Source organism: Channa argus, chromosome 1 (assembly GCF_033026475.1).
Source record: "Channa argus isolate prfri chromosome 1, Channa argus male v1.0, whole genome shotgun sequence".
NCBI classification, from domain to species: Eukaryota; Metazoa; Chordata; class Actinopteri; order Anabantiformes; family Channidae; genus Channa; species Channa argus.
This window is the reverse complement of record NC_090197.1, coordinates 47175240-47201182: the sequence shown is the minus strand read 5'-3', so window position 1 is coordinate 47201182 and position 25943 is coordinate 47175240. Positions and strand designations below refer to the sequence as shown.

At 39.8% G+C, this 25943-nt stretch overlaps 1 protein-coding gene across 2 annotated transcripts in view; it reads left to right on the top strand.

Annotated features, from left to right (window-relative positions):
• The window catches only part of piezo1 (piezo type mechanosensitive ion channel component 1 (Er blood group)), an 82116-nt gene that overhangs the window by 4242 nt on the left and 51931 nt on the right, over positions 1–25943 (top strand). For both annotated transcript variants that reach the window (XM_067527504.1, XM_067527495.1), the window contains exons 2-5: positions 13024–13119; positions 22984–23149; positions 23251–23392; positions 25545–25779. In XM_067527504.1, coding sequence (XP_067383605.1) covers positions 13024–13119; positions 22984–23149; positions 23251–23392; positions 25545–25779 — 639 coding nt within the window. The remainder of the gene's footprint in view (positions 1–13023; positions 13120–22983; positions 23150–23250; positions 23393–25544; positions 25780–25943) is intronic.

Genomic DNA, 25943 nt, shown 5'->3' with positions numbered 1-25943 from the left:
CCACAAAAGTGACTTTATGGAAAATGCAGATGTCTACCAAATGTGTGAACTAGTTTAACGATTTATATTAATTATTCTGAACTAGGTGGGGGAGGCTAAACAGTTAACATGGATGAGCAGGTACTGTAGGTGTTTAATATCATCAAGTTATATCGTCAAGATATATTTGGCAAAGACTGCCATCTATTGTACTGGGTCTTTTTTTCCAAATAGGACACAGTACATGCATAGACACAGGCTATTGAGACAGTGTTGCTAGCAGCCAGTCTGACAGCCGAAAGTACTCATTGTAAAAAGAGTGGACAGGAATCCTGCTTTAGTTCGTAGAAAGAATGGGTCTGACTCATGATGTGCGTTAGACGCCAACCCTACACCATTAAACAACCTACATCGTCTCACTTTGAGTTATTTATTTGTTTTAGTTGGCTTCATTTGTAGCCAACATTCTCTCCTTTCACGAGAATTTAACATACTGTGATGATGTGTTTTGCACAAGATGTCATTTAGCTCTGGGAGTAGACGTTGAAGGCGTTTGAAAGGTACAGTACCTTTAGATTGGGGGTTTTTGAAGGAAGTGTATGGTACCAGGATACACAGAAGTATAGGATATTGTGTGGGTGTGGGGGAATTCAGTATCAGAAACGTGAGCCAGTTATTCCACTCTTCTGGGTTTACAGGATAAGCTGACCTGTCATGTCCATGTTCTTTATATTTTGATCAACTTTGACTAACCGTGATTGTTAAAATACACCTGATTACCCCTCTGTAAATTATCATAGATAATTAATAATCAATCATTTTTATGTTCATTAACTTTAATGAAAATATTAAAGTTTTTGCATTTTCAAGTTAAATTTCTTTTAGTTAATTGTCAGAACATTAGTTGCTTTAACTTGTAGTCTGAACTTGAAATGTGATTAATAAGTAATGTTTTTTAAAGAAACTAAGCTAACAAAACTACACTTCCCAGCATGGATTCCCAACTCGACAACTTTTCTAATGAAGGGAACCCACTGCGTTTCTTTAACACAAGTTAGGTCATTGTTTCTTCTTTTCATAGTAATGCAGGCATTATTGGGATTAGAGATGAGGGCTGGGGTCCTGTCAGGTTCTGTCTTCTGCATTTCTTCTTCTGCACTATTGAATCTAAATGCTTTGGTTGTGTCGGAAGATTTTTTTTACTTCACACAAAACGTTAAGGCAACACTTTCTCTTCAATTTTACAGTGCAGGTTTTAATAATCCTGCACAAGCGGGCTTCCTATGTGTTGCTGTTGTTATTGTCATTGTCATTTAATTACCTGTTAAACCCTAACACGTCTGCTTACAGATTTGTGGATCGTATGCAATTAGTTTCTCCTTTGTGAAGTTATTGTTATCACTGTATCATCAGTGTATTTGTTAATCACCACACCCTGTGTCCTTTATTCCACTTGATCCAGCCACTTTGTGCGGTTAACATACACATGAACCAAAATAGCAGAGGGGAACACCCACACAGTCCACGTGTCCAAAACCTACCTCTTTGTGCTGGTCTTAAAAGCACATTAGAACAGACACAACCTTTGAAGTGTCGAAATCTAGCAGGCTGCCACTACTGGCCATCCATCAATTGCTCCTTAAATGACAGTTTGATGCATATCTGAACACTTTCCCTTTGACTTTTCAGTAATCCTAATAGCTGCGGACACATTTCTATCTGATCACTGGCAGTGAGCTGAACTCTTTGTAATCATTATGTTACGTGTGTGGTGTGTTTGTTTTTATAGAAAGCCAAGGAAAGGAACACTGGGGCTACGGTGGGAACCCCGCACTAACTCAGTGTTTAACGTGTACACATCAGGGACCTCGCATCTAATACCCATAAATTACCTTCAGCACCATCACAATACATAGTAATTTAACTGCGTATAAGTGTGTGCGTGTATGTGAGAGAGAGAGAGAGATCAGTGTAAATTATTAATGTCTGTTTGGCCTTTCTTCTTTCCACAAAAACAGGAAAGTTGATCAGTACGTACTCACACACACACACACACACACACACACAGACACACACACACAGAATGTTCCATCTCTAAAAAAGTTCAGCTGGACAGCACCTCCATTCTGAGTAGCTTCACTGCTCTGAGCTGTGGCTAGTCCCACAGCAGGCCTGTTGGATTTTCCAGTTTGAATCAAACACACAGCTAGAACTGGCTGCATTTGAAGTTGAATATAAGTTGCTGCCTGTAGAGGCTGATTGCTGCTTTTTTCCCAGTTGTGGTAAATACTAGATTCCAGCATGCCTGGGCACTGCTGTGGAGATTTTTCATCATAACCAGAAGGGACAGGAGGAATGCGAAATCAGAATTTTCCAGCCTGTTTGCAGTGGATCACTCTTTCATCTCCTTAAGCCTCATCTTCTCTGCACGGTTAGGGGAGATAAGTTTAGGAGTTGTTGAGAGAGGTATTAAAGGGCACACTGGATAACATTTTGCATCTTGTAAACCCAGCAACACACGAATTGCATGGTGTACGCACCGTCATCGTGAGGCAGAAAACGAGGAAAGATGCAAGACCAGCAGAACTTAGAAATAAACAAAAAGTTAAACAATAAATTCATTTTGTCAGTCACTGTAGTTAATCCTTGTGACAGCTGCCTCGCATTAATTTCCGACAATGTGCAGCACTGACAGCACAAATGAAGAATGAACCTATGGTGCATTCAACATGCATGTAGTCATGTTTTCACAGTTAATATGGAAAGTAGGGCAGATTACGGCGAGTGACAACTCAGTCAGTGTGTAATAAAATCTGTTGCCCTTCAGCTGTGACCCTGTTACAATCCTTCAACTTGTTTTTAACTTTGTGTGCAAATGGCTGTTTTCTATTGCTGAGTCAATAGCACTCTCGTCAATTTGTGTTAGGGTGTGTCCACTGCCTTAAGCAAAGACTATTGCTCGTCTTACAGCTGTCTGTTGGCTGGGGTGTCCAATCATAGGTATGGCATTTGATACTGAAAGGCAGGTGTTTACACTCTTAGGACTTTGAGAAATGAGAAGTAGAGGAAAATGCTATGATTTGTGGACACCACCAGGCAGTTAGACAAGCTGCTGCTACAGACAGGGATGGGACTGCTCTCTGATTACAGACTGGGAGAACACAGCAGGAACTGAAGTTTCCACTCCACACACACACACACACACACACACAGACAGTTTCCAGTGTCCATTAAGCAGCTATGAATGTCTTCTGCTGAGGTAAAGAAGCACAGTGGGATGTGTGTGGAATTAGTCCTTAGTCTTTAGTTAGAACCAGCAGCTCTATAAAACAACCTATCAGCTGGTCAGAACCAAGCACAGCAACTCTAAATGTTACTAGATTGTACCAATGAAGTGACCACTTTGAAATCTAAGCCTCGCTGCAGCTCGACCTTGATCAGCATAGTTAATATCTGCTTTACCATCATTTACTCCTGTGACTCTCAGTCCTGCTGTGGTGGACCAGACATGACCATATTGTGGTGCTTTTTACTCCACTACAGTTACCTGAGAGCTTTACCACTCTTTACTTTACAAATGAAGATGTTTGTATGGGAAGGACCTAAAAATATAATGATTTGTTATACTAAATCAAATACTATATAGTACAGCTAAAATTGTTTTATATCCTTTTTATACTTTTGGCAAAACAAACATTGTGAAGATGTCACTATAGAGATACCAACTGAACAATCAAACAAGTCATCTAGAACATCCATCTATTATCTGTAACCACTTATCATGTTAAGGGTCACAGGGGGCTGGAACCTATCACAGCTGTCATTGGGTAAGAGGCAGGGTCTACCCTGGACAGGTCTACAATGTTAGCATTGTAGACAATTACTTCCACATGTAGACATAATTGTATAAAGTATTGTTAAAAATATCTTCCTAACATCCCCACTTCTTAACGTCCCCACTCTGAAGTAGTGTTCAGACGTTTGTAATTTTACTTTCCCAGACTCTTGGCAAAGGGGGAAGAGGATGGGCCAAAGTAAGATGTGACTGGGGCACATGACGTGAGGAACAAAGTATGTGACCAATCACACGATTCCCCGCTGCCCTAGGGTCTGGATTCACCTGTTGCTCATTTATCTGTCCGACCATCAGAAATACTAGTTCACAGAGACCTTTAGCACAAATGCAAGTTAACTGAGTGGCCATAATTAATAAAGGATAATTATGCCCATAATGGTTAGCTCCTAAACATTCTTTCTTTTAGTCATCATGTGTTAGTATTTAGATGAACACCCAGCCTCAAAGAGCTGCTGCACGGCTCTCTTAAAGTGTTTTCAGACCTTTTCCACTATTATTTATGGTAAACATGAAGGCAGCCATGCTCTCGAGGTCAGCAGCAGTGATAAGGAGGGAGAGGCCGGCTGCTCTCATTGCTAACATTTAGGTCTGCTTTGTAACCATGGGAACACGGATACACAGGGGTGGAGAAACAGTATAACTACTATTCAGGGTGGATGGTGGCATGTTGTGGTGAATGGTACATATGTGGTAAAGCTTTGCTACAGGATTGCAGTTCATGGAAATTGCTAGGGGTTCCTGAGCACACCTAAAACAGCACCTATGGGAGATTACAGTTCTCCTTTTAAAGGGTGAACTGCTGAATGTGACTGAATGACTTTAACAAACATATGTTTTTCGCTCTGTGGCTTTTGCTGCTTTTATTTATCAACAAACGGATGGAACTAGAAGCTCTGGTCTTAAACACAAGAACTATTCGGTTAATTTGTTCAGCCGACACTTATTTCCAATGCTAATAAAGCAAATAGCCAGTCAGTTCCACTACCCCCCCCCCCCCCCCCCCCCCCTTTGCCATATTGCCCCTGCATTGCTCTGTTATCTTTTTAGATGCTGGCTGATTGTCTGGGAGGAGAGTTGCTGCAGCTGTGTGTGTTTTAATTGTATTAAATGATATATTTGCCCTTCCATTAATAGGTAACAAAATGTAAATGCACACATCCAGTGCTAACTTGTTCACCTGTTCCAGTCTGAGGCTCTGATCAGTTCTGACGTATAAAAAATATCCTACCACATGTAGAATCCACACACCAGGGAAAACTTAAACATGCTTTTGACCTGAAAAAGTATAGTATGAACTGAAAAGTGACAACTTGTGCAATAATGTGATGACAAGACAATAGGAATTGGGCAGAACGATGGGGAAGTGGTTAGCTAGAAATAATTTGCATCTTTACCCTGTGTGTGTGTGTGTGTGTGTGTGTCCAGGTTTCCTCCCACAGTCCAAAAACATGCATATTAGGTTAACTGGTGACTGTAAGTTGGAATGGTGGGCTCTGTGTTGGCCCAGACAACCCTGGCTCTCACCCTATGACAACTCGTATAGACTCATGAAACCCTTAACTGAATCATTGGTTACAGATAATGGTGGATGGACACAGGATTGATTATGAGAGTTAGGATTTCCACGGACAAAACTAGTTTCATAGTCTCAGTCATGTTGGGAGCCTATAAAGAAGCCATGTTGTCATAGCTTGGAACAGCAGTTGTTATTAATGAGATGGTCCTCTAAACGGCTAGAGAGGAACAGCCAGCAGTCAGTTCATGAAAATAACATCAGAGTCTCTGTGTCGATGTAGAGACCTCAGGGGCCCTGCAGTGGAAACCAGCTGATGACTTTAGGCATTTCAGCTGCCGTGGTTTTTGCTGCTGCCTGCTAACATTCCTGTGTCAATTTCTGTCCGGACAAGTCCTCTCTAACTGTTTGTTCATCCTATAAACAAGTTACAAGCAATAACATTGACAATGTGATTGCAACATCAATTTGTGTAACTGCTGTCTGTGTGTTACTGTTTCATTTATACCATAGAACAGAAGAGAGACACAGAACAGAATGAAGATACTACAATGCATGTCATACAGATAAAATAAGACCGATGTGTAGGTGGTATTTGACCAGAAATTAAGTTGCTAAGCTAAAATCTCTCTCCCCCCATAGGTGAACATTTTTACTACTGATAAGAGAGTGTAGCTTTGTATACCTGACCTCTCTACAAAGGTCAAGGCAGTTTGACCTCAGGGCTTTTCTCTAATGGCTGTTACTTATTGATGTTTCAGATAAAACTGTGATAAAAACTGGGAACTTGCAGGTATTCTTTTTAAAACCTGCTCCTACTACTACTTTGTTAGAAACACGTATCCCTGTTTGCAAAGTGTACACTATAATAGCATTTTATTGTCCCTGAGGTACAGTTAGTTTTTTGCACAGTGAGTCAGCAAGCCACAAGGATCACTGCACAGGTTACTGGAAAAAAATATTGCGATTTTCCGATATAACGAAATTATATCATAGGTCAGCTTGTTGGTTATGGAAAACACATAGATTAGTCATAATTGTGAACGTTTATTTCTCAAACATACAAACTAATTTAAATTAAATTAAAGGGCAACTACTCTCAATACAAAGTAGCTAAAACCTGCAAATTCACGATGTCGTGATGTAAACTAATGTCTTTAACAAAAAAAAAACAGAGAGGCTGTAACTCTAGCCAAATGTAGCTGGTATAATCACATCAGTATGCATCTAACTCTACTTACTGTCATCTTAACACTTCATGGAGACAGTTGTGCAGCCTAAATTTTCATTAACAAAGTGAATCTAAACATTAAAATTAACTCACAACTAAACTCTGTATGTATTTTAATAAAATTAATATAGTTCAATTTAGTTAATAGTTTAATTAACTTAATTACCTTTTAGAAAAGTAAAGGCGACTTATTTATAGTTTTGGCCCATTCTTGACTTCTTTTTGGCTGCTGATTGGTCATATGAATAATGTGCTGCTGCCCCTTTGCCACACACAACAAACACAGAGCCAGGGGCTGTCTACACATCACTTTCAACAAATAGTGGTGTCCAAATGTTTTCTGTGTAAATAGGAGTGACATTTACACTGTGGGACTCCACAACAAACTGCTTCCTGTTGTAAGGATGAGAAAACTGCGGTTGCGTAGTTCAAACAGCGGATGATGCAACGTGACAATGATTAGATGTTGAAGTTTTCTTGAGCAAGACACTGAACCCCAATGTAGTTGCTCCCTTTGAGTGTTGGCCAGTCGCACAGCGGCTCCCCTATTGGTGTGTGAGTATGTGTGTGATTGTGAGTGTGAATGGGTAAATGAGAAGCAGTGTAAAATGCTTTGAGTGCCAATAGGTGCTATGTAAGTGCAGACCTTTTATCATTTACCATTTGACACTGCCACATGAGAGAACTGTCAGAAAGCTGATTTCTTCACTGTCATTTAATCAGGAAACCTGGTTTCTGTAAACGCAGGTTGATTTCTCTACCATGTAAATGCATAACCAGGTTCCTGATGACAAAATCCTAGTGGAAGGATAGAGGTAGAAGGAATGTAGAGGGGAGCTCATTAAATGGAGCGGACACGCCTTGTCTTTCATCATCCAATTAAACCTGTATATATGTGCCGTCACTGTGCTGAACACACAACCACACACAGCAAACTGTCTGCTGTCACTGTACAGTTAAACTCTGTGAGGAGGAGGAGAAACACAATTAAAGATCTGCTTCATCCAGTAACGTGGTTACTTAAGTGTAAGTGTAACCTGCAAATGAAAGTGGCTTTACGTAAGAAAAATACAGTACGTTTACCAAAAAAACTACATTATATGTTAGTTAGATGCCGCTCGCTCCCCTGCCTGAACAGAGGCGACCCGCTTGATTAGGGGTGTAGCTGCCTGTGAAGTGCAAAGTGCACATAAACAGAGGACAGCTCATGTTCAAACATGTACCTATTTACTTAATTAAATATTTTTTTGCAGTTGTGATCAGATACATTGTGCAAGACAAATATTCAGGCTATCTTCAAATTCTACCTGAGGAAGTGCAAACTCCCTGTGTGACGTCCAGTAAGATGACTCACCTTCCTGTTTCACTCTGACTTTGATGAAGTAACAAAAAATGAGCACGGAAACTGTCCTGACCTGCCTTTTGTTTGAGTCATGATGCAGAGCGGGATGACAACTCAGGTGATTTGATCCAGCACGTCCTGATCTTATGAAGAGGTTTTTAGCAGAAAATGGCTTCAATAGAGTGAACATACAGAGCGACAGAATGAGAGGCAGAGCCCTGGAATGAAGTGTGGCAATGAGGAGAGATGTGAGAAAAACAAATCAAACCATAACAGCTGCTGCATCAGGCCCTGGGAAAAAAAGTAAAAGTCTGTGGCATAGCATTGCGCATTAGCCACACAGATGAAATTTGACGAGAGAGAGAGAGAGAGAGAGAGAGAGAGCAGAGTGGTGAGGGGAGATAGGTGCCGTGGTTACTGAACACTTTTATCATGACTACCCATAAACATCATTCTGGGTGTGTTTGTTGATTAACTGCGCAGCAGGGTGGTGCTCATTAACTTACTGTGTTGATGTGGGGCGCTGATATTGTAGGGTTTTTTTTTTTTTGTCCTTTTGTCTTATCCTGTGAGTTCAGGGTCGCCACAGCGGATCATTGTCCGGATGTTGATATGGCACAGTTTTTTTTTTTTACGCCAGATGCCCTTACTGACGCAACCCTCCTCAATTTCGACTGGGCTTGGACCGGCACTGCACAGCTGGGGAGGGGAATGGGCTGTTAGGGGTTCAGTGTCTTGCCCACGCTGATATTGTAGTAATTGACAATAATATGCCGCTCAGTGCATCACAGTTTGCTTCACCGCGTCAGTCTGCAGGATCAGTTTTAGCATCTGAGCTATTTCAGGCATTTTTAATTCTTTGTCCTTCTTCCTCATTAAGCATTTATTCACGTGTTCCATGCAATAAAATAAAGCATGTTCCTTGGCATTTATTTGCACATTCCAGGGTGAATTGCCAACCTCTACAACACAAGCTACAGTTATGATACGTTCATGATTTATTTAAAACATTTAATGAATGTTTTAACAGCAAAAAAACAAAAATGACATAGAGCGGGTGCCAGTACTACTGCAACATTTTTACATCCTCCTCCACAAACTCTCCAAAACAATCTCTTCTAAGGTGATTGTTTAAGTGTTGTAGCTGTAATCCCTGCTCTTGAAAGGCTTGTCTGAACTCACTGTCACCCTGCCCTACTGTTGAGCTAGGCTTCTTGGGAAATGGTGATCTTTTAAGGGTACTAAAAAAACTAAATCTTGGATTAACAGAAATGTTAGATTTTTTTTTAATGTACATATATAAACACACTAGTCATGTGACATACAGTAAACTCACATCCAGCATGCAGGAATTTTGCAGAATTAACCATTTTTTTCATTAGTGTAAATATATAAGTTTTATACTTTTCAAGCTTATTGAGCTTCATATGAATATTTCGATTATCCGAATTTATAAGCATTAGTTGTTCTGTTTTAAAGTCTTTTAAGTTGAAATAAAATTCTGAGAGGCCACTCAGCTGAAATATAATTTAAGTTTTTAAAGTAAGAAAAGTAGCATAAGAGCAGACTGCTAAGTGCCTATTGTTTGGAACTTAAAAGCTCTTCAGAGATTCTCCTTTTTGTTGTTAAACTGTAGATTGCAGCATGATGGGTAAAATGTTTTTCTTTTCATACAGCAATATTAAAAATGCTACAGAAGCCCTGATAAAGGTTAGAGCTTGATTAAGTGCTGAGCCCCAGAATTAAACAAACTAGCTGCACTTTGGCTCTCTATAGCTTAGTAAGGTGAAGTCTAATTTCGATTTCGTGTATAGGCATGAAATAGTTGAACTTCAAGTACTATCTTTGATATTTGGTTATTAATTTCATACAGAAATGTCTTTTAAAATAGTCAATTTATTGAGATTTTACTATAGACAGAAGTGGGGGATGACTTCACTGTACAGCGATGTGCTGCGTTGATTCTTTCCCCACCTGTTAGAGAACAATGGGCTGTGTGAGCTCCTTGACTGTGACAAGCAGTGAACTAGTGTAACTCACAGGCTACAACACACATGCACACTCACACACGCACTCTGAGCGTAAATGATTACAGTGACTTGGCATTTTACCTCCATGTCAGATGACCAACTGCGTGAGTCACATATAGAAGAGAGGAAATGCTTTCTACAGCTGAAGGCCGACACTGTTCACTGTTGTGTTATGGCTGCACTGGGTAGGTTCCCTGAATTTTCTAATCACTACCAAAAACTCTTCAGCACTGTGCAGAAAGCTTGAAAATCAAAGTGTTGTTTCATCCCCATTACAAAACTGATAGCTTCAGTTTTATTTTGTAGGTTTAGAAATGTCTCCACCCCTAGTCCAATGGTGTGTTGGGGTAAGAGTGTCTACCCCAATTTACCCATTGAGCTACCAGGATTTATTAGATGTCTGGATGAATGAGGATGAATGTATTCAACTGTAAATAGATGCATCAGAAAGACAGCTGTTGGTTTGATTTTACATGTTCATGTCCTAGAAATCTGAATAAAGAGAGACATTGACAAAAGGTATGTGTCCATGACATCAGCTCCAAATGAGGAACAGGAACAGTATGTACAGTAGCTGTGGTATCCTGCAGTTTCAGTTGTGGATTTTCAGGGCTGGGTTTGTTTAGTCAGCGTTGTCCTAAAAATTCCACTAGAACATGCTTTGTAGTAGTCATCAAATGGTCATAAAAAGATTTACAGTCGGGTGGACAACTAACAACCCCCTCTTTGTGTATATTGATGCGAAATGGCTCTGTTTTAGAGCAGTGCTTAATCTTCCAACATTGTGTAGACTGGCAGAAAATATCATAAAAATTCAGTGAACCTAAAGGCTCCATGATCCTCAGGACTTAACCAAACAAATTTATCCTGGATTTCCACTGTGTTGAAAACTAAGAGAGACAAAGTAGACACAGTCAGGAGAGACAGCCAGGTAAGAGACGGGACGTTTTCAGGGCTGCCTCTAGTGTGGTGCAGTTCTTGCAAAGAGGCAGGAAGACAGTATGTGTTATGATAACTGGGGGAAATAACAGACCATTTGATGCTTTGTTTCAGTTACTAAGTCAAGGCTCTCATAAAAACAATTAAATGGAATTACAGGGAAAGGGGTTACCTACCTAATAAAATTATGGGTCTCTTGTAAAGGGTGGGTCCGGGGAGGAAGTGAGACTAGCAATAAGTCATATTTTAATTATCTCAGCTGTAGTTTTTATTAAAGAAAGGCATCATCATTGATTTTGATCTCCAAATAAATGAACACATATCTTTAAATGTGCAAAAGTGAATATCTGTTTAATGAAAGGATGCATTGCATCTTACCTCAAACAATTCTTTTAACAACCATATATGTCATTTGGTCCACAGGACAGCCCTCAGGACTTCAAATGTCTATTGAAGACACACAACAAGACACACGATCAAAAAACCTGGAAAAACTGTGCAAATCTAGTGCTTAGTAGTTTTTGTTCTCATTGTGTGTTGTGATGCCTGATTGCAGAAGGGAATGTCTCTTCATATTAAGATATAACTTAAAGCATATTTCGACTATAAATTTAAGGAAAATATTTTAAACTTTTACTTTAAACAGCAATATCTGAAGTTGAAAAGTGATTATCTTTAATGTAAATCCTGTCCATCCACATGAATGTGAATATAACCTGGTTTGTATATTTGACTGAACTGATGTAATGGTCGGTGCTGCTTCTATTGCTAAAGGGACCTTTGGGTAACTTCCTCACCAGCAGTTGTGCTAGAATTTTACCATTGATACCAGTGTGTTTAGGCTTGTGCCTGTATGTGTGTATATACTTTTCAGAATTGTTTTTATTAGCAACATATGCACAAAGAAGAAAGAATTAATAAAAATATATAAAAAATTATAATGTACAGACAATTTAAGACATAATGGGGATTATGATTGAAATGTGATTTAAGAAACCAGGTGGTGATTTTATAGTGTAAGTAATTTTAAAACTCAAGCACATGCTTAATATCACATTAGCAGCCAAAAATCATGTAAAACTATTCTGTAGGATGTGCGATATGATGAAATGAAATGTAAAAGTGTAAGTTTGTGTAAAGACTGGACGCAGCTGTAGCTCAGTTGGTAAGGCAGTTGTCCACGGACCACAGGGTCAGTGGTTTGATCCCCGGTCCCGGCTATATGTCGAAGTCTTTCTGGGCAAGACACTGACCCTAACGGCTCATTTCCATCCCCAGCAGTGCAGTGCCGGTCCAAGCCTAGTAAAAATTGGGGAGGGTTGCGTTAGAAAGGACATCCGGCGTAAAAACTGTGCCAAATCAACATGCGGACAATGAGCCGCTGTGGCGACCCTGAACTCACGGGATAAGCCGAAAGAACAAAAAAAAAAAGAAAGAGACTGAGTCTGTGTAGTAACCTTATTCTCACCCCGTGCTCCAACTGTGATCTCAACAAGTTAAAAAATAAATTCTTAATCTTTGCAGAGCTAATAATTATCACAGCAGGTGTTTAACAGCAAGAAATAAGTCTTCACAGTCTTGATCTCAACAAATCGCCTTAATTTCTTCAAGCCTAAAGCAGCTAATAAAAACCCTTTTTGTGCAGGAGAAAGACTTGTGGAGAACTCTGCATCAGCCAGGCTGTAAGACTCCGTATGGAGACTTGTGCAAATGAAATCCACTATTATAAAAATCATTTATTATTTATTTATTTCATTATTATAAAAGCTCACACAGAACTCGGCATTTTTCTGCAAATCAGTGCCAAATGGACTGGATTATTCATTAATTTGAACAACAATAAACACTTCAGTTCTGATGTTTAATAGATAAAATAATTAATCAAAAAAATAAGACAACTTGATAATATAGGCAAATGTGGTAGAGTTTGGAGTCAGGAGCGACACTTTAAGTCAAAGCATCTGTCTGAAAATAAGGTAAAAGCTCAGGGTTCTTCTCAAGCTCATTGTCTTTGTTTTCTTTGCTGCCTGGTCTGCTTTACACAACTATGAAAAAACGCATCACACAGGCTACAATCCCAGAATGTATCTGTAAAAGAACTGTTGTTTGACTCACGTCTTTCTGTCTTTGCAGCATGTCTTTTCCGCTACAACGTCCTGTCGCTGGTGTACTTCCTCTACCTGCTCCTACTCCCATGGTTCCTGTGTCCCAACAAACACACAATCAGAGGTAGGACTGTACACTATGTGGTGTGTTCTTTGTCCTGAAGTCAGCCTTCTGTTGATTCTTATCCACGATTTGATTTGTTCCATGAATTGTTTCCACCTGCGTGGGCAATAACTACTCCACCACCAAGCTGCCCTTATTATAATTATATTTAAAATTATTGTTGTTTTTATTGTATGGGGCTGTCAATTGAGTAACACTTTTAATTTTGATTAATCACATGTCTGTCCACAATGGCGAATGTTTTATCTGTTCAGAATTTGCTGTAAAGGGATAGAATATATTTTTAAGATATTTTCAGAATCCGTTAATTCCTACTGGAACTCACTCACGCTGTCGAGCCTTGTACCAGTGAGGCACAGGGTCATCGTAACAGAACCTGCAGTGTCCAGGAAATTAGATGCTTTCTGAAGAATTGGCATTAATGTGTTAACAGCCTTTTTTCTTGTTATTATAAGAGATTCAGTTCCTTTTAAATTAATATTGTTGCTATAGTAACAAATCCAGAAATGTACTTATTATTATAATAAATAAATATATGTCATCAAAACAAATGTTTTTTCTTTTAATATGTCAAGTGGTGTTATTTGATTTAAATCACCACTGGACACTAATCACAACTATGGACAATTTTAGACTCAACTAGAGCTTACATGTCCAAGCAGTGTGTGCTTTCTGGTCCAGGTGGATTTGTTGTTCTCCTGTTTTTTAAGTTCACTACATACATTGAACTAGAAATGTCCTCAACACAGCAGAGTTGTGCAGTATGTTGTCAGTCAGTTTTGATAGACACATTGTGGGATATAGGTCGTTTTGGATGCTCATCAGGAATAGACAACTTATTCATCATTTAAAGAGAGGATCTGGCAGATGGAAAAAGGGGTCAGAGCCAAGTATTGTTCAGTGTAAAACTTTGCATGTCATTACTTTCATTCTTCATCATCAGAAGTAGCAAAAAGCGGTGTATGGAAAAAGTTATATCAAAAATTAAAAATTATATCCTTTGGATTTCCCTCCTCCAACCTCTTTGGGTACCTCCTGAGCAACATTTGTATCCTTTCAGGTGTATAGTAATTTCAACCTTTTCTTCCATACATAATCTTTCTAAGTCCCCAGATTGATTGGTTGTCTGCCATGTACAGCCCTCTTAAAATCTATCCACAGCTTGTCAGTGATATTCAGTTCTGGAGACTGGGAAGGCAGACTGTAAAACGGTTACCTTTTTCTTTTCAGACCATTCGTGCTTCCTTGTCTTTGTGCTTTAGATCAAAACCTGTCAAAGGATCTGTCTCTTTTCTGATACTTTTCTGATATTCATTCTTCCTTCCTCTTTATGCAGTCTGTGGGAATGGTGTTTCTCTCCTCATACACAGTTCTTCTTGGCACACTTACTAGTGGATACAATTATGACAAAACAATTAAACTGTGGTCTCATCAGATCCCATAATTGTGTTCCAAAAGACATGTGGTTTGTTGACAGGCTCCCTAGCAGTCTTCAAGAATAATGCCTTATATCTAAAAGTGAATGTGGCTTCGTGCTTTTTCTCCAGACGCTTGACTATGGAAATGTGGCCTATTATTCTATTCCACTAAGTACTTTGTCAGGACTCCTGCTGTTCATTGTGGATTCTTACATAGCTCTCAAGGTTTCCTATTACTTCTTTCAGTTATTTTCCTGGTCTTCAACTTCTTAGACGAGCTTTACCACTGTGCACACTATGGAGTTTGTAATCATGGTCAACCTGCTAATCTAGAGCTCCTCCATCTGAACTAATGATGACAAACTCCTCCGGGGAATCACATTTTTCAGCCAGTCTGATGGAGATTTATTTGTGTGCTTTGAATATTTGTCGTGTTTCCGGACCCAATTTCAACCAAGCTTTGGCTGTCACACAGGTGGCCTCACATTTTCCTCTAGAACACTTAACGGTCTAGTCAATGAGTGTAGGTCCTGTGGCTGAAAAAACAAGCCCTAATTTTTACCCCTTACTATTGTGCTTGACAGTGAAAATAAGCCTTTACAGAACTTACTGAACTCTGTAAACAAGCTCAATCTGAACATGTGTCCTACTGCAGCACCTTTGTTTGCTGATATTCAGGAATCTGTCACTCCTATTAAAAGGAATGATCTGAAATAAAACTCTGGATTAGCGCTCTTCAAACTAGCCCAGCGGTCTTACTGGCAGGACTGAGATCAGTTTAAACTCTGACTGCCTTTACAAGGCGTCGAAGCTTGTGATGTCAGGACCTGTAGCCATGTCAAAACACATTAGAGATTATCCTCCCACAATTCAGCCAACAATGGGAGCGTTTGTTCCTTCCTCACAGTGTAATGGAAGTCAATTTTCTCACCCAATTCTTCAAGCTTCAAAGATATGATGTTGGAACACAGATGCAAATGATATATATACAATCATGTTAGACAAACCATCTCCCACCATCCCACGTCATACCAATTTATCATACAGAGGAAAGCAAATTTTGAATACACTGGTATACATTGGAATACATTTTTACTTAATATGAAAAAAGTCTATTCTGTCAATTCTGCATGACTTAGAACCTTTGTACATTTCTACTAAATGCCTCATGCATGGTGCTCGAGAGCTGTTGATTTTAATTTATTTTTTTATGTCCTTTGATGTTTTTTTTTTGATATTATAAATAAATTGTGGGCATCAGGCAGACACTATTAATATACAGGAAACTGCAGGAAGTGTAGTATAAAACACATAATAAAAGAGGCACAGCTGTCTGTTTGCACAACAAACTGTATGTGTTTGAGTGTGTGTTACCACAAACAGTGAGGCTTATTTTAACATTAACAAGTTGGTTTTGATGTTGTAATTAATTATAAAAAAATCACAACTGCAACTTTTACCCAGATCACTTCATGCCTAACAAAATAGGTCCTGGAGGCACAGTGTTACTTACTTTCACTTTGTATATGTCTTCACGCTGCTTCTTCTGCATTACTCATCTGGTTGATAGAATTTGTCTATACATATTCATAGCAGAATAGGGAGGCATATCTTCTGCTCCCAGAAAAGTTACATTGAAACAAAAGGGGAAACGGAGAGAAGGGGGAAGCTCCTCTAAATGGAAAACCCCCTATCCTGCCAAGACCTTGAGAGACACACACACACACACACACACACACACACACACACCAAACAGAGCTGTGTAAGCCAAGCAGGGGAAAGCTGAGACACTAATAGGAAGCAGTGATGTTGGACTCTGAGGAGAATTATTTTTTTTTTGAGTCAGAGTTGGAGATTACTCAACAGTTGGCCTCAGTTCAGATATACATCGTGTACATGGCCCCTGTGCTCACTGTATCCTTTTCGAAGGGGATTCAGTGTTTTTGTGCTGTTTTTGACGTGGCAACGTCTCTCCAACACGTTGCTCCACAGGAACATATATCTGCTGCCCAGAATGTTTACACAGAACCAGCCAATAGACTCAAACTATGACCTGCACATTGATTCCAACACATAAAATGTATACGAAAAGTTAAAAATTTTGTAAGATCAATGTCAGCTCACTGAGTTTAATCACATGTAAATTGGATTGTTACTATAACATTTACTTAGAAAGCTGCAGCTCAAGCTCATAACCATGTGAGACATTTTTTATTGTCTTTGATAAGATCTGCTGCTTGCTTTGACGTAGTCGTCCTTCCAAACAGGCAAACAAAGCTTTAGGGTAGGGCAGGTAGACAAAAGTAAATAAAGAGGAAAAAAGTTCTCCAACCATATGGTTGTTTGTCTACTTGTTAACATGACCCATAGGATTCTGAAAGGGGCTTTGTTGATGCCACAGATGCAGTAAACTGTTAAACTCACTGTTGTATTAAAAGACTTTGTTACGTTTAGAGAATCTGAAGAATCTAGAATGTCATCCTCTCAACAAAGACTATGCAGCTCTACAAGCTAACGTCACCTGACCTGCACCTGTAGCTCTTCTCTGAATTACGGCAAGCACTAGACATTTCTGTCACTTTGAAGTAAAGCTGTTTGGGGCCTTTTGTTAGACAAATACCACCCAATTCACAAGTGGAGTCACATACCTGAATACACAAATACTAGATGCAAAACTATGTAACTGTGTTTGTAATAACGGCACTTGAAGTTCCTTCTGCCACCCATAACTGTCGCCCTGGATTTATTCAACCACACACTCTATAATCAGTGTTTATTCTTCTGATACTTTAATTAAATGGAGGCATAAAGTTTAATATACACAGTAAATAAGTGTGACTCAGACTTACGAAGACCCCCCCCAGCCCCCTCTGAATATTATAATTAGTGTCTCAGTGCCACCAGAATCAGGGTGTCTGCTGCTCTGAAGTTGTTGAAGTCCTGAGCAGTCATGATAAAACAATAACACTTTGTTATTATAGTTTGTTTTGTGTACTGCTAATTATATCTGCGGACTAGTGTAAGACACGAGTGAGACTAAAGTGAAGGAACATTTATTTAGGATGGAGTGTGATTATAGTTTGGCAGTTTTACCAGGTCTAAATATAATTAAAGGCCAGCTGGAAAACAACTACAGGAGACGTTATTTCTTAAAGCTTGGGAGTTTGTAAGGTGTGGTCACATCTCGTGATTAACTACCTTACTGTCCCACGGCCAGTTGACATCAATCTTGCGATTTCTCTTTTAGTACTCTTGATCTTGAACTCGTGTTTTTTTACTTACCAGTGTGGGCTGCAAAACTCTCTTTAGTCTATAACATCATACTAAAGACAGTTTGTGTAATAGTCATACTTGCCTATTTTTAAAACATGATGATGTTATGATGATGATTGTAATGGATGTCAGTAGTATTGATGCCTGATGCCAGGGAGACTGTACTTTTGGGGGTCAGAGTTCAAATGAAAGCGAATGGGGAACAGAGAACAGTTCCAATGTGTCTCCTGTGGTGATGTGAATGCAGCTGCTTAGCCAGTCTTTATCTGAAAAGTAACCAAGTGCATCATCCATCCATCCATTATCTCTAACCACTTATCCTGTTCAGAGTCATGGGAAGCTGAAGTCTGGTGGAAACCCACCCAATAAGCTGGGGAATCAAACCTGGGACCTTCTATCAGTGCTGCAGCCTTAATGAAGAGGAACCTTGATCTGGCACCAGCTGAGGCTCAGGCTGTAACACTCTGGTCATGTTTGCACAGAATCAACATGGACATTTTCCAAAACAGAGAAGTGCACCACACTGCCAAAGGTCATTATTTTAATAGACAGATGAGCCCAGCAAAGAGCCAGATTTCAGGAGAGGGATTTATCCGTAGAGTGAGCAGGTCTGCTCTGGCCATTTGTGCCTGATTTTGGTCACACAGAGCCTCTCCTCATCAGTGAGAGCACAGCATTGTTGATGTGGTTCTTCTGTGAGCACGAACTGTAAATGTTTCTAAAAAAGTAGTCACACAGGTAAAAAAGTCACACATTATTGAATACATGGCCAGGGACCACCTGCGATGCCTTCACAGACCAAAAGGGCTATTAAGCTTCATCTGCCTTAGGGAAATGGTAACTAACTAATGGAAACTAAATGGAAACAAGCAGCACACCACTACAGTTTCAGCATATAGCACTGTCCTGACAAAGCTGCTGTACAATTTAGTTCCTCTCTTCTTTATGCAAACAAAATTACCAAACACACATTTAAATAAGCTTGTTTAGACAATAAAAAAAAATGTTGTAGCTATATAAGGGGGATTTCCACGCAGAGGGTTGGTCACAAACAGTAGGAGAAGAGGCTGTCTGTAAATGCACCACTGTGACCCTCTGTCCTCAGGCTGCATCGGCTTTGAGTGACGGGGAAAGCGAGTATCTCTTTTACCTGAGTTCACTGCTAAAAGCTGAGCCTTATTACTTTGGACATTTTTTACCGACCAAATGGTAATTGAGCAAATGACAGTCTAAGGAATTAACAATCAAAAGTTGCAGCTCTTGAGCAAGTCAAGTCAAGTTTTATTGTCAGTTCTTTCAAATGTACAGTACATACATACAGAGAATTGAAATTGTGTTACTCTCGGATCCATGGTACATACAGATAATACTAACGAGAATCTAACTAAAAATCTTGATAAAATATAAATATAAAATACACTATACAATAAGGGGATGTAAATAATAATAATAAAAATAAAGTAAAATAAAGCAGTGCAAGGCACATGGCAGATGGAGTGCAACCAGTTAAGTGTACAACACTGCACGTAACAAGATTTAGTGCAAAAAAATAAAAATAAAAAAATTGCTTATTCAGTCTGATTAAACTGGCAACTCGACAGAAGGCTCAAGAGCAGTTCTTTTGTTTAAATTGACTGAAGAGGTAGTAGGGGTTATAGTTCTGTGCCTGGGGCAGATAAGGGGAGGAGGGCAAGTTCGGGAGCGAGTTCACCTTCCTGACAGTCGGTCCTAGCCTGTAAGCTCCATAGTCTCCTCCCTGATGGCAGCAGACTAAAGAAGCTAGTGACGGTTGAGTGGGATCACCTGCAATGCAGAGGGCTTCGCGGGTGAGACAGGTTCCATAAATGTCCTGGAGGGCGTTGTAGAGTCTTCCGGCAGGAGGCATTGCAGGCCCCATACCACACAGTGATGCAGCTCGTCAGAATGCTCTCAATGGTGCCTCTGTAGAAGGTGTACATGACTGAAGGCAGAGCTGTGGCTCTTCTCAGTTTGTGGAGGAAGTAGAGGCGCTGCTGTGAGCAGTTATGGGATTTAGTATTTAGCTGACACTAGGTGTGAGATTTGATCTGCTGTGTTTAGATCCATACCACAGCTGCCCACAGCCTTTATTTATGAGGCTTCTGAAAGTCCCTTCCGCGTGGATCTACTTACAGCATCTCACAGGTTTCATCACAAATTTATTGTGATCCACACCTCGACCTTTTAAACCTGACCCTGATCTCCACTTTGCATGCGTTTGATGGGGGGCATCAGAGTGAGAAACGGCAGGCTGGCATTAGTATTAACTTTAGTGTCCTCAGCTGACTTTTTTTTATTATTATTATTTAATTATTTAATAAGACTGAAGGAATGCAGCTCTGACATGTTGTCATGCCAAAGTTCCCTTTGGAGCAACAGGTTGGTTCACGATTAAACAAACCTTAAAAATAAAAACATCCATATCCAACATTTCTTTAACTACAGATTCTGATCATAGATTCAAAGAGAATCATATAACATTATAACATTAACATTATGACATTAACATTAACGTTAACGTTAGAGAATGAACCAACATTAGGATGCTGTAGGAAACAGGAAGCAGCACCTCTGACCTCTTCTTTGCAGACTTAGTCAGGATATAATGTCATCTGACTTCTTCCTTTTTTTCCCCCCATTAGACAAGTTTCATAATTCTTATGGCTGTGAAAGGGCTTTGTCACATTTTGGGCAATAATCAGAAAGACTTTTATACTCTACTGGTGTCTGGTTTTCAACTCTTCTTATTCTGAAACAGTGCCATGAATGTTTCACAAGGGGACAGTTCTCTCTCCCTTTCTCTTCACCCTATATACCCCAGACCTGAGGTACAACTCAGAGTCCTGCCACCTTCAGAGATTTTTTTGATGACTCTGTGGTTGAAGGTAACCAGGGCGGAGATATCACAGAGTACTGATCAGTGGTAGACAGTTTTGTTAACTGGTGTGAGCACAGTCATGTCCAACTCAACATCAGCAAAATAAAGGAACTGGTGGATTTCAGGATGTCTGGGAGTCCTGTTAATCCTCTCTCTATGAGGAGAGGGGGTGGAGATGGTTTCAGAGTACAAATACCTGGGTGTCCACCTAGACAATAAACTGGTCAGTTAATGAACTGGACTGGTCAGTTAATGGACTGAAATGTATTGAAATGTATTGAAAGGCAACAAAGAGTACAAGAGGTGACTGGTGTGGAGCAGGAAGTAGCAGATTAGTAAGAGTGAAGTGAGGAGGGTGTTGAAGAGCATGAAGAATGGAAAGGCAGGTGGTCCTGATGACATACCTGTGGAGGTATGGAGGTGTCTAGGTGAGGTGGCAGTACAGTTTCCGACTACTTCGTTTAATAAGATCTTGGAGAGTGAGAGGATGCCTGAGGAATGGAGGAAAAGTGTACTGGTGCCAATTTTTAAGGACAAGGGAGATGTGCAGAGCTGTGGCAACTACAGAGGACTATAGCTGATGGGCCACACAATAAAGTGGTGGGAAAGAGTAGTAGAAGGTCGGCTAAGGGCAGAGGTGAGCATTTGTGAGCAGCAATATGATTTCATGCCTAGAAAGTTTACGACAGATAGAGTATTTGCTTTGAGAAAGCTGATGGAGAAGTAAAGAGAAGTTCAAAGGGAGCATTGTGTCTTAGTAGATTTAGAGAAAGTGTATGACAGGATAGGGTTAAAAGGAGGCACATGATTCGCTGTGGTGACCCCTGAAAGGGAACAGCCAAAATGAAAAGGTCAGCTAATGCAGCATCAATCTACAGGAAAACAAAGAACAGGCTGTATTTTCTAAGGAGAATAAGGTCCTTCAACATCTGCAGCACTATGCTGAGGGTGTTTTCTGAGTCCGTGGTAGCAAGTTGCATCTTCTGTGCTGTTGTTTGCCGGAGAGGCAATATGGAGGTGGCAGATGGTAACAGACTGGACTAATAAAGAAAGCTGGTTCTGTTCTAGGGGAGGAGCTGAACACTCTGCATGTTGTGGCTGAGGGGAGAATGTTGTCTTTTCTCAATCCTAGACAATCACTTTCACACCCGCTCTGGCTGCACAGAGGAGCACTTTCACCCAGAGACCGACATAGTCAAGTGCTCCATGGAATGCCACAGGAGATCCTTTCTCCCAGGATCTGTTCAACTCATCCCCCTTCTGTAAAAAGGAAGGAGAGTGACAGGTCTTAAGGGACAATCTATTATTTACTTTATTTTACTTTACGTTTGGAAGGTAAATTATTATTTACCTCATCGATCTAATTTTGTGTTTAGTTGTATTTGTTTTCCTTTCTTTTCTACTTTTCTTGTGGAGAGCAGTTCTTTGAATCTTGTAAACAACAGCAATGGTTACTAGTTTTTGCACAAATTGGGTCAACCGGGCTTATGGCACAGAGGAATAGAATATTTGAGGAATTACATTCTTGCCAATATCTAAATACCACAATGTTTATTTAAAATGACTAGTCTGTACATGTACAATAATGCTTGAACTTTTTTGACCCTTTAGAACAGGGGTCTCAAATTCGTGGCCCGGGGCCCCAATTGCGGGCTGCAAGACAATATTTTGTGGCGCCCTGGACATGAGAACTTTACCGCGTTGTGTGTGGAAGGTTCCTTTTTTGTGCAAGCTGGATCTGAACGTAGGTTACACATGGATTTGGCCATTGGCCGAGTTTGATGCAGGCAGAGGAACATTGCACAGCTGTGGAGGCGCTGGCGTTAACGACCAACACCGATGTTCCATTGACGATGTCACAGAGGGGAGTGGACCTCGTATGCAGCCACTCAGCCAGCTCCCGCCCGCCGTCCTGCTTCAGAGTCAGACTGGAGCCTCATCAGGAGCTTACCCGCCTTGGTTATATAGTCAACAGAACCTTGGTGTTAGCTGGATGATTTTGATGGACCTCAGCCACCCCAACAATGGACTCTTCTCCCTGTTGCTGCAGTTCAGCTCCCTGAAGTCCAACACCGAGAGAATGAAAAGGAGCTTGGGCCCACACACACAACAAGCATTCATTTTTTCTCATTTATTTAATTGGGTCCCTTCATCTAATTTTAGGACTAAATTTGATTACTTGTGTGTAAATTGGAATTGTATTTATTGTGTTGTGTTTGGATTGTCTTTTGAACAGGTTTAATCTTCATCCTCTGTCTCTCGTCTCTTATCTTGCAGGTCACACAGGTCGATTCATCAAAGTGGTATTCTGTACCAGTTTACTATTTGTACTGGCTCACATCTGTTTCCAGACTATACTATATACGTATCCTCCCCTCAGCATCGCCGTAGGTGATAACTGTTCACAATGGGAAATCATAACCAGACACATTGGAGTGTCAAGGTGTGTAACTACTGTTTGATTAAGTGCACTTACCTACTAATGGCTGGTAAAATGTTTGACCTCAATTGACCTTTCCATATGTTAATGTGTGTATCTCCTAGGCTTCCCTTGGATGATCCTTGGAATGTGGTACGCCTTCTGTGTCCTGACCTGGGTGTGTGTGTGGTTGCCTTGTTAACAGTTATCCTCTGCAGCAGATTGGTCAGGAACAGAGAAATGGCTGCTGCTGCCAACATTACATCTGTAAGTCTGTGTGTGTGTGTGTTTGCAAGAGTGAGACTGTGAAGCCGTCACTATGCTGTTGGGATGAAATCAGTGGATGCAGTGTTTGATAAATGATGTGGAGTCTGGTCTTGTTTCATAACTGAGTTACCTGGATAATCAGGTTTACTATCGGCCAGTGGTTTTGTTGCCATAGTTACAAAATAAACAATTTAGGCTAACAAATGAAAAAGGACTTCCGGACAGGCCTGAAGATAAAACAAATGTTATTCCTGCATTTCTGTTGTGTACTGCATAATGTTGTGTTCTGATAATCTCCACCAGGCACAGTCACCTGGTACAATTTAATCATTTATTTTCTCCACTAGATTCAAAATTAAAATAATATATATTTTTTGCTTTATTTTGTTTATTTGTAAATGCTGACACACATTTTTGTTTTGGATCAGTAAATTGGAGCACTGATAAAAGTATAGCCTTTTATCTATTAAGTTAATATCTGCCATGACAGGCGATTTATTGGTATTTCTTGATGTGGCTCTGTAGGATTCACATATTCAGATGTGTTTTAGATGTGTTTTCTCACATTATTTCTGTTGTGGTGATGGTAGTGTTAAGATAAAATCTTTATTTAGCTTTTCCATGTTACAGTAACATCTCTAAAACGTTGCACAAAAATCTGCAAAATGTGCAGCAAGATTTTCTGTACAGTATTAAAACAAAAAGTCAATATTAAAAAAATCTATATAGATTAAAAAAAATCTACAATATGAATTAGTACACTTTTATGATGCAGTACAGTACAGATAAGTATACCAAATCCAACCAAACAATCACCAAACAAACTTGTTGTTAATTATTTAGATCATAGGCATCTTTAATAATGAATGATGGTGGCTGTACAAGAGCATGATTCCCACAGCAGATTCTGAGGTTCACATCCACAGTTTCATTTGTGCATTTTGTTTAAAATCACAGGAAAACTACTTTGGTAACAGCTTGTGTCTGAAGTGAACTGAAACGCTATTGAAGCAGACCAAAAGAGATTAATAATGTTATCGTGAAGCAGCATGAGATATTTTGGCTAAAATGTAAATTTCAACACAAATTTGTTATTCATTAAAATATGTTATACTGTATTTAATCAACTTTTTGAAGACTGGGCTCTTGCATTTCTGGGCAAATACAGTCCAGCTGCTGTTGTTCTATCCTGTCCTTGTCTCTGCTGCTGTGTGTTACATTCTCTATCTGTCTACATACTGTTAACACAGATCTGAATTAAGAGATTGTCCCTGTGGAAAATGGGTTACGTTCAAAAGGTCACATTAGTACTTACAATAACAAAGAAGTTCACACATTGCATACACTGCATAGTGGCTCCACCACCGCCGTGAGAGTGTGATTGAGTTGATTGAGTGCAAATGGGTGAATGAGAAGCAACGTAAAGCACTTTATTGGTAGACAAGTGCTATATAAGTGCAGACCATTTAAACTTCCTTTTTTCCAGTTCAACGTTTATGAAATGTGATCATGTAAGAGGTACAGTAAGCAAATCTATTCGTACTGTAGGTCAGTTGATAAATAAAAAAGAAGAAAGATGGATAAGAAGGGTAAGAATCTGAAAGATGAAAGAATAGGAAAGACAAAATTTGAAAAAACAATGGGAATAAGAAGTTGATGGTTGTTTTCATAAGCTTATCTGACCACCTTTGGTAATTGAATGAAAGTAATAACTAAATTGTAAAAGGATAAAGTATCTACAACTTAAAATTCTCGTGTGTGCCCTCTGTTGTGTCTCTGTGTTCACCTTTTAGCTTTGTCTTTATGTTGGGAACATAAAGAATATGTGTGTGATGAAAGCTGGGAATGCTTACACTTCTTTTCGGTCTCCAGGGAAACCCCCTAAACAAAATGTTGGTCAGGAAAGAATGACACAGTCAAATTTCAGTAAAAGGCATTTATTCAGTATAGGATTTGGGAGTTTTTCATGTTGATATAATAAAGTTTTCATAATAATGACACATCTAAAGCAAACTCCTTTATGTGAGTATTCACAGTCTCACAGAATACACAGAATAGAAACTACATATGCAACTGCAGAAACTTTAATGTCATTATATACTGCACCGTAGTAACTGTAGTAGTAACTTTCTTTGCTTTTCTCACATCATAGATAGATGATTATTCAACAAATAAAACCACAGATGTTGAGGAGGACCAGGAGGATGAAGAGGATGAGGCATCAGAAGATGAAGATAATGGAGAGAGGTCACTACCCGGGGACTCCGATGAGGAGGTTTCCACAGCAACTAGAGCCAAGCAGCTGGCCGAGCGTCTAAAGGCAACAGCTCGGAAAGTTCTAAGAGACCTGGGGAGAATTCTGGCCGTCAGCCTGCTGGCTCTGGCTGGTAGGTTCTGTATAACCTCATCACCTTCTTTCGTTGCTACACCATTTCCCAACACACAGGGAAGATGGTTTGATTTGGTTCACATGTGCTCAGATTTGAATCATACCTATATTCATTGGCCACCATGGTAAATGATGAGCATGGGATTAATAGAGTGCTCAGGT